Source organism: Rhamphochromis longiceps, linkage group LG4 (assembly GCF_057381845.1).
Source record: "Rhamphochromis longiceps isolate RC_006_pf linkage group LG4, R_longiceps_female_GT1.1, whole genome shotgun sequence".
NCBI lineage: Eukaryota > Metazoa > Chordata > Actinopteri > Cichliformes > Cichlidae > Rhamphochromis > Rhamphochromis longiceps.
This window is the reverse complement of record NC_140560.1, coordinates 14,396,446-14,406,122: the sequence shown is the minus strand read 5'-3', so window position 1 is coordinate 14,406,122 and position 9,677 is coordinate 14,396,446. Positions and strand designations below refer to the sequence as shown.

Here is a 9,677-nt window from a genome sequence, read left to right as displayed (position 1 = left end):
CTTAAAGAAATGACAAGTAAGCTGCCTAAGACAGATCAGGCTGTGTTGAATAATAATTACATCTGCCGTAAAACTAACACAGCAAAAGATCATCAGCAACAGTGGAACATGGTGGTGGTAGTGTGATGGTCAGGGGCTGCTTGTCGTGATTGATGACAAGCAGCCCCTGAATGAATTCTTCTCTCTACCAGAAAATCCTGAAGGAGAACGTGCATCCATCACTTTGTGTCCTGCAGCTCAACCGTGCTTCACTTATGCAGCAGGAAAAACATGCCAGAAGGTCCGAGTTTGGGCTTAAATCCGATTGAGATGCTTTGGCATGACCTTAAACAGGCCGTTCATGCTTGAAAACCCTACAGTGTGTCTGAATTAAAACAATTCTGCAAAGAGGAATGAGCCAAAATTCCTCCACAGTGATGTGAAAGACTCACTGGCAGATATCACAAATGCTTGATTGCAGTTTTAGCTGCCAATTGTAGCACAACCAGTTATTAGGATTAAGGGGCAATTGCTTTTTCACACAGGACCAGATAGGTTTGAACAGATTTTTTATCGAATATGAAAATCTGTTTGATGATCTGAAACATGTAATTGTAACAAATTGTAATGCAAAAAATAAAAGCTTTCTTGCAAACTACAAAGACATAAAGAGTGGCTCTAGACTTGCTCACAGGTCCACATGAAAAGAACTTCTCTTCTTTAACTCACTGAATGTTTATCATGGTGTTTTCTAAGGCTTAAAATCAGTGTCTGGATGTTTTGGGGGTTTTTAATGACCACATTTGGATTCAATCTAGTGAGAATGAGGCTGCCAGAAGGGGATTTAGAGTAAACCCTTTCATATGGATGCAGGATAATCTCCTCATCTGCGTGAAAAGACATGCTTGTGTCCACAGTAGTGATCATAACGGGCACACACTGAACATAACAAGCTCACCAGACTTTAACTCCAGTGTATTAAAAACGTATAACATACATGCACATTATAAAATGTATAGAAGGAATACATGGCTTGACATGAAAATAATCAGGATGGATGTGCCCCCACCCCTTTCTTTTTTTTTTCTTATAATCCGCATCTATCTGTTCTTAGGAGTGATGTTATATATAATCTTAGTTGTGTGTGTGCGTGTGTCCAACGTATAAATACTGCCAGAGTACAGAGTACAAGGTTATAGTACATTTATGAGAACACAGGGGCCTAGGAGCGGGGTGAAATATGTGATGCTGATTGAAAACGGATGATTTTGTGTGTGTGTGAGGGGGATGCAAAGTAAGTCAGCTGCTCTGTGGGGGCTCCTTGCTACGTTGGAAGTCACAGGATGAAAAGAGTTCACAAATAACTGGATTTTAACCGCATCAGCCCGAGGCAACGGAAATAATCACACGTACCCACGAACACATTTACTTAGGATCATTCTTAGGGTCTTATTTCGTGTGTTTGAGAGGAGGGTGACATTTAGGATTGCAGGTACAATATGTTATTTTCAGTACTCTGCTCCTGTGGGAGGTTGGGAGGGAGGGTGGAGAGGCTGTCTCCATAAATCATCCCCGAGCAGAGACACGGTATGCTGGAGCTGACCCAGAAAAGTGAATTTTTCCCTTCGTGCGCTCAATCTGCAGAAAGCTCAGCTTGTGAACTCTCGCGGTGCTTTGGGTGCTCGCGCTCCAACCAAGAGGACAAAACAAGAAAAAGCGGCTGGCAGCACAGACAGGTTCAGCTGACGCGGCGCTGGGAGCTAGTGGACACAGAGCGAGGTGAGAAATGTGTGTTTTTCCCACGTCGTTCCTGTCGTTACATAGAAATCTTTAAAGTAACGCAACGTGTCGGCTCTTATTAAGCAGCTAAACAGTTTTGCGCTGACCTTTTCTCCAACGCCGAGGACTACTTTAACACCAAGACACACCGCTAGGCACACTATCAGCCCGCCTTTGGCTTCTCTTCATTATTTCCCACGAAAAAAAACCCGATAAAGGACAAACAGCTGCACGCGACGCTTTAATTAACCGAAACCCCCTCGCGGAGAGCTTTCCGGCACGAGGAACAACCCGTTCCCGCGGAGCTGCTTTCGCGTCAAAGGCTACATTGTGTCCGGTCTGGCATCCGCTGGAGGCGGCTGCGGACAGGACGGAGTGATTTATCTGCCGCTCGGTCTACCGGCACACGGCTTTGTCTTTGGTTTACACCGGCGGGGTTACACCGGCGGGGACGTGCCGAGAAATAAAACAAACGCGAAAGAGTTTTGAAGCGACTGTTTAAATCGCTCAGAGCAAATGTTTCCAATAAGTCCGTCTAAAATCCAAAGCTTCAGCCTCCTGTCCACGGATAACAGTGCTGACTTGAATGAAAGAAATAACCACACATGTTTTTCACAAGTTTTCTTAGACTTAACCAACTTGTTTAGGCATAAAAATGAAGGAAATATAATATTAATGAACAGATTTGGGTAGTTTAAATAGCATAAGCTTCATATGTGAGTTCTTATGTGGAAATCGTGGCCTCCTTGACATTCAGTATCCAATCGAAAAGATTTGGTAAATGTACTCGTATGAATGTGAATTTGAATGTGAATTTCTTGTTGTGCTGTTTGAAATGCACCAAAAAAATTCCACACAAACATACAGCGCAAGAAGATGAAGAAAATCCAGCGGATTAATTATTCAACTAATAATAATAATAGTAATAATAATAGTAGTAATAATAATAAATCACAACATTTACAAAATTCACAGCAAAAACAACGCATATGAGTAACATGACTAGAAAGTAGGCAAGCTAGGAATATGAAAACATAACATAACAATACATATAAAATTAACAAATTATCAAACAAAGAAAGTTAAGTGCTGTTTCTTCTATTATTATTTAGTAATGATGATAACCCGGTGTGGCTTATTAATTTATGTGCTTCTTTGTGGCAGCACGGTTTTTTCTAATGTGCTCGATCAGTTGTGAGTTTTTTTTAAATTATTTGATAGACCTTTATATATTTCTGTGTGTCAGATCTAGACCTAGAAGTACTGTAGCTGTGGTTTCAGAAAGTGTGCCTCTGATATGTGGTGCAGCAGAAGTAAAGTGCTATGAGACAGAAATACTGATTGGGGAAAAAGAAGAAGTATGTCAGAACTGTACTTATTTAGCGGAATTAATGTACGCTCATTTAGTGACTGATGAACTTAATGCATTTGGGCTTATGATGTATATTATAGAACAGCAGTTAATTTGTTTGTGCACAGAGAAGTGCCATCTGCAGGCCGCCGAGTAGGCTGATGATGACTTTCCATGTCAATGGACCCCTCTTAGCTTCAGGAAAGAGGAAATAATATGAGGACTGTTGCAGAGAGCTCCAATTTTAGACGTGCGTAGGAATGGAAAGTAACGCCCTGCGACTTTTAAACTGAACATGAAGGAGCAGATAGACTGGTGGTGGATTAAAACACATGAATTGCGGCTGAATTAAGTCACGGGGAGGACAGATCCTTTATGTATTCCATCACTTCCAGGCTGTTTTTTTTCCTGTAGCTATAGAAACAAACCCATTTTGTGCATCACTTGAAGACATAGGGCTTCAGTGTGTTTTGTACATGCAGACTACATCGTGGTCGGGTATGTAAAATATTTGGTGTTGACCTTTTTCACTGTGGGCTTTTACTTCATTACTCACTATTAACGTGTTGTGCCCTAATCAGCTGGAAAGCTGCTATGGATACAGCTGGATACTTGTGCAGTGCAAAACTTTTATGGCGTGCAGAGCCTCCTAAAATGGAAATATTTGACAACCACTCGTGATTTTACTGCAGGGAGTGGGAGTGAGGTCAGCTCCGAGCACTGACAGAGAGATTGAGTGCGCGCCTCGTCAAAAAAGCAAACTCAATAAACTGTCATGCTCGCTTGAGTTTGCTTTAGATTTCAAGTTCTTACTAACAGGAGAACCAGAATACCTTAGTAGGTTGTCATTTTACTTTAGCATCAACGTGTATGCTTTAGTAGGTTCGCTTAAATGTGGGGAAAAGTGGAAAAACAGTGAAAAGAGAGACGAAAGGAAGGGGATTATCCTATGAAAGATTTATTGTTGCATTTAAAAAAAAAAAATTGTCAGATTTTTTTTTTTGTCAGATACTTTGAATCTTTTCACTGTATGAAAGTAAAATCATTAGAAAGCTTCTGTCATCCAGACTGCAGTTCTGTGCTTTTTAACCAGACTTCTTTTTTGAATTTGCAAAGCAACAAAATAATTAATTTAATAAATTATTGTTTCTGTGTTAGTGTCAGAACAGGTGTTGAACCCTGTACTCCAGCTGGACATTAAAGACACGACTATGCTTTCTGTGTGTTTGTGTGTGTGTAGGTATGACACAGAGGTGAGTTTATTGATGTTTGACCCCTTCTTCTCTTGTGCAGCGCGCTCCTGCAATGCACCAGCACCACAATAAGTCTGATGCTACCACAGACTCCGTGCATCTATCGCCATGGTGAGACAGAGAGAGAGAGAGAGCGCTCCTGGACCTTGACTCTGTTGCCATGGTGACCCTGTAGCAAGCAACAGTCACCATGGGAACGTCCAGGATGTTCCGCATTTTTGTAGTCCTGGGCTCGGCCTTTATGATCCTTCTGATCATCATCTACTGGGACGATGTCGGTGCCTCCCATTTCTATTTGCACACTCCTGTCTCCCCGGGCCCCAAAGTCCCACACCCCGTTCCCCAGAAGAGGCCACAGACCTCTCGAGCCCCGTCCTTCCTGTCGGACATCGATGCCTTTGTTAACCAGTTCTTAGAGCCGGGAACTGGTGAGCCCACTGACGCTGCCCCGGCTGACACAAGCAACCAGTCAGAGAAAGCAGAGGAACGATATATACCGCGGCGGGAGTGGAAGATTCACCTGACCCCACTGGCTCCAGAGCTCCGTGACAGACAGGTTAACTCAGTTTTTATTGTTGTTAGTAGTAGTAAATGTTTACTAGTTGATTAAAAGTTTTACTGCTGGCATTTTGAGATGTCTTAGCAGGAAAAGCACAGTTGCTGCACAAAAAATGAATCATTCTGCGTGCCGGTTTCTTGCTTCTTCAATGAGATGACTTAAATAGAGTCACTTAAGTTGTTCTTATTTCCACCTGTGTGCCTTCTCCCTGCTCCAGCACATCCAAATGTCTGTCATGTAACAAAGTCCAGTGAGGAAATCTGTACTAATGAGCAGAACCTTCACATTTCTGGGCTGTGAGTAGTTGACAGGAGCAGAGCTTCTAATTGAGACAGTGTTAACCTAGTCGCAGATTTAAGAAATTCAAACTGGCATTAAAGAAAAAGAGCCTGTTATAACTATAATCACGTGTGACAGCAGTAACCTTAAAGGCACCCACAGAGGTTGATACTGTTGATACTTCTTGCTGTAGATATAATTTTGGTTAATATCCCTAAATATGTAAATGAAGGAGCAAAAGCTCCCCAGTCAGTGAGCAATGTCTGAATATGAAGTATTTATAACCTCAGTTGGTAATTGTTAATTTTCCTGTGCTTCACGAATGGAACGATAGGAGCAGAGGCGGAGGTTGCTTCAGGAGATGTGCGCCAATGACAGCATCTTATTTCATGGCAAAAACCGTTCATTTGACGACATTCCCAACAAGGAGCTGGATCATCTAATCGTGGATGACAGGCATGGCATTATCTACTGCTATGTTCCCAAGGTATGCAGACACATGCTCCTGTAAAACTTAATAAGGCACATGTAACAACGGCATACATGGTTCCCTCCTGTCAGTGGTCACACGCTCATAGACAGTGTGTATCTGCCTGTTTCACTGTGACATCTGAGTGGACAATAAACTTTCCCTTCTCAGGTAGCGTGCAGTAACTGGAAGCGCATCATGATAATTCTCAGTGAAAGCCTGCTGCAGGAGGGCGTTCCTCAGAGAGACCCCCTGGCCATCCCCAGGGACCTGGTCCACAACAGCAGCATGCACTTCACCTTCAATAAGTTCTGGAAACGTTATGGCAAGTTTGCAAGGCACCTCATGAAGGTCTGTCCAAATTTCCCACCTTCTTGTTCTCTGTATGGTAGTAAAAAAATATAATTTAACTTGGTAAATATGCTGTTGATTTATTTTTTTATCTTTTGATGAATTTGCTTCGAGCTACCTGGAATGTGTTCTGAACCTTCTACCTCAGTTAGATGTTTATTCTGTTTTATATAAGGCCCTTCAATGTTATGGGGATGCATGACTGATCTCTCACAGAGACATTATTGATGCAGCACAGGAAGATGAATACTGCTCTCTGCTCTGTTCTTTTTTTTTTTTTTTTTCACCTTTACAGTTTTGAAATGCACATGTGTGTATTCAATAATTGAATGTTAAGAAAACTGTAATTTATTTTTCCCAGGTGAAGCTGAAGAAGTACACCAAGTTCCTCTTTGTGCGCGACCCTTTTGTCCGTCTCATTTCTGCCTACCGGAATAAGTTTGAGCTACCCAATGAGGACTTCTACCGACGCTTTGCGCAGGTCATGCTGCGCCGCTACGGCAACCAGCCGACGCCTCCTGCTTCTGTGGATGAAGCCTTTTCTTTGGGTATCCATCCCTCTTTCTCCCACTTCATCCAGTATCTCCTGGACCCTCAGACAGAGAAGGACATGCCCTTCAATGAGCACTGGCGGCAAGTGTATCGGCTTTGTCACCCATGTCAAATTCAGTATGACTTTGTGGGACACTTAGAGACGGCAGAGGAAGATGCTGAGCACTTGCTGCGACTGCTGCGGGTAGACAACGTGGTGGAGTTTCCCACCTCCAGCAGGAACCTTACAGCCAGCAGCTGGGAGTCGGACTGGTTCAGCACAGTTCCAGTAGAGGCACGCAGGGAACTGTACAAGCTGTACGAACCTGACTTCAGGCTGTTTGGATACGAGAAACCAGACTCACTCATCAATGAGTGACTCGTGATTCTACTGAGCTGATGAAGCCACGCAGACAAGATGTGTTTTTGTTTTTTTTTTATTAAATGTTGACCCCAACCACAGTGACACATCCCTCCTTCTTCTGGGTTGTGCAGATGTTTTCTCCAGTGTTGCTTATGCTAAACTAAACGTCTAGACACTCAATCTTCTGAGGAAGCACACTAATGAGTCAAAGCCATTATCAGTTATGGTTTTTCTCAACAAAGCTAACAAGAAGCACAGAGGTTAGACATGAACAAACGGATAAAGTGTGTTCAGTGTAGTCCTTAAAGAGGACCTATTGTGTTCTCTCCTTATTTTCTTTCATATATGTGCTGTTACAGTGGTGGATGCTGATACGAAACGTGGCCAAAGTTTCAAACCCTTTTCAAGCCCTAATGTTTAATTTCAAACTCTGTTTTTTGTCTCTTTTTCCTACTCTTGAATCTGAATGACATCAGTGGGAGCAGCTATTCCTAATGTTGGTTGTCTCATAGCCAGCTGCTCCACCCCTCTGCTGCTCGAACCTCCTGTCTACAAAGGGCAAAACCAATCAGAAGAAGAAAGCTGGCTTAAAGGGAGGTGAAAGGAGGTGAACAGCAGATGAGCTGAGGTTCTTCACCGAGGCCCAGTTTTTTTTTTTTTTTTTTTTTTGTTTAAACTCTGATTCGTGCGTAGTTGTGGCAGTAACATGTCCCCTTTAATTCAAAACTCCATGCTGCGTGTGCTGCAGTCTCATCTTTGATGTCCCCTTCATGCCTGCCATTTGTGGCCACAGTTGTGTTGTGACTAACTGTGATGATCAGAGACGCTTCTGTAGTGCGACGTTTGAAAGATCCCACCTCTGCGGGGGCACGGAAACCATGCTCGTTGTGATGCTAGCACGGCTGCAGCAGTTTTGGAAATTTTGGCCTGCTTTAAAAAAAAAAAAAAAGTCTGCTTGCTTAGTTTTAATTGTAGTTCCTTTAATTGTAGGTCAGCTTATTTATTTCACATTGTAAAAGTGCAACGTTTATGTTAAGCATGAAAGGGATTTTTCTGTTGAAAATGCATACTAATGACAGTTCAGTTATACCTCATACACGGACATGAAGAATATGTTCATGTTGCTAACTCTTACAGAGAAAACCCTGCTGCTTTTTCACACCTGGAACATTTGCATGGCCCATTAAATGATACCAACAGTTTATTCTGACAACATTTTAGCTGCTTGCTTTATTTTAGCAGTTTCAAAGCATGATGTAGCCTCATCGTACAGAAGCACAGCAGCTCCATTAGGCAGCACAGCAGGCAGATTAGTGGGATTTTATAATATAAATCCCTGGTGTGAGGATTTTTTTTTTTTGGTCTTCATAGTTGTACTTGTTCAAACGTGCCTCTGTGTATTTAAACAGTTTGTAAAGGGAACATTTTCTTTTGTTTCATGTTGTTGCCATCAACACTTGCTTGGTGTTTCGATGCACAGTGTACAGTTTTTAACACTTAATTATGCTGGGTAACCCTGAAGACTGCAACAGTGCCATAAAAGGCTGATGGGGTTGACGGGGGTAACCGGGGTGGTGTGGACACCCAACTTTGTGAACACGAGGCAACTTAGGAATTTCAAATTGATGCCATAGGTGTTAACTGACCTCTTCTAAGGTCAGAGGTCAAATTCTGAAAATCTTGTGAATGTGATAACTGAAGGAGGATACCATAGGTGCATCTAATAGGAGGCTGAGGGGGAGCATTGATAGGCAGTAATTTATTTACATTTTTTAAAATCTAAGGGCAGAATTTTCATGGGATGCATTGTTTTTGTAGCAAATGAGCTGAGCACATTATATGAAGCCAGCAAAACACAGTTTTCAGTTGTGCAACGCTACTGCGCTGCTGTGAGATGCATCGAGTTGGTTTGATGATAACATCAAAGTACAACTGTAACGTATAATGAGGCTATACTCGGCGCTAGCTGAAGGGCGAAGGCGTGAACACGGTTAGAGTCGGAGCTTCGCAGCATGAGGCTGGGTCAATTTTAAGGGAGAAAAGTGCAAAGGGAAGACAGTGCCTTTGGTTGCAAAAGTTTACACAGCAAAAAAAAAAAAGTATTTTTGTAGGACTTAATTTTTACTTAAATCCAAATACAGTAAGAGCTGTATGAAGCCACAGCAAAGTATGTTTGACGTGCTGGCCTGTGTTTATCGTGTGCAATCATCATTTGGGGGGGGAAAAAGGAAACACAGGAGCCCTTTTGGAGAACCGTAAATGTCTTTATGTGTGAATTTGTATGAATTTGTTTCTCCAGCGTGCCTGTGTTTGGTTCAGACTGTATGTGAGGTCATGCTCTGTCCGACATTATTCTGCACGTTCTTATGTGTGTGCACTCACAAACACACACACTGAGTCAGTGTCGTTTCAATGCTTTTTGGTTTGTTTTGTGCAACTGTGGGGTGTTGTTACTGTAAAAAACAACAACAAAATAATTAAATCTAATGTCATCTCAACATCATTGTTCTAAATATACAAAAAAAAGCTTGTTTGTATGAAGATAATGGAAAAAAACTGCATTTCAACCTTACTCGTGTTTTTTTTTTTTTTTGCAAGTCAGTCATCTTTAACAAAAACAAACTTCTGTTCTTTGGTCTTTTTTTATGTGAGTGTTCACATTCATTCAGTTAAAAATGATATTTTTCATTTCTGTGAAAGTGCAAAGAATTGACTTTTATTTATTGGCAGAAATAAAAATCATGAATAAATGCTGCTTTCTT

General features: G+C 41.9%; 1 protein-coding gene across 1 annotated transcript; it reads left to right on the top strand.

Annotated features, from left to right (window-relative positions):
* Nucleotides 1-1,575: 1,575 nt before the first annotated feature.
* Nucleotides 1,576-9,508, top strand: chst12a (carbohydrate (chondroitin 4) sulfotransferase 12a). The gene is made up of 5 exons (XM_085403426.1): nucleotides 1,576-1,758; nucleotides 4,403-4,918; nucleotides 5,535-5,687; nucleotides 5,841-6,020; nucleotides 6,382-9,508. Exons 2-5 carry the CDS (start codon nucleotides 4,553-4,555, stop codon nucleotides 6,928-6,930), a joined length of 1,248 nt encoding a protein of 415 aa, XP_085259552.1. The 5' UTR covers nucleotides 1,576-1,758; nucleotides 4,403-4,552; the 3' UTR covers nucleotides 6,931-9,508.
* Nucleotides 9,509-9,677: the final 169 nt, after the last annotated feature.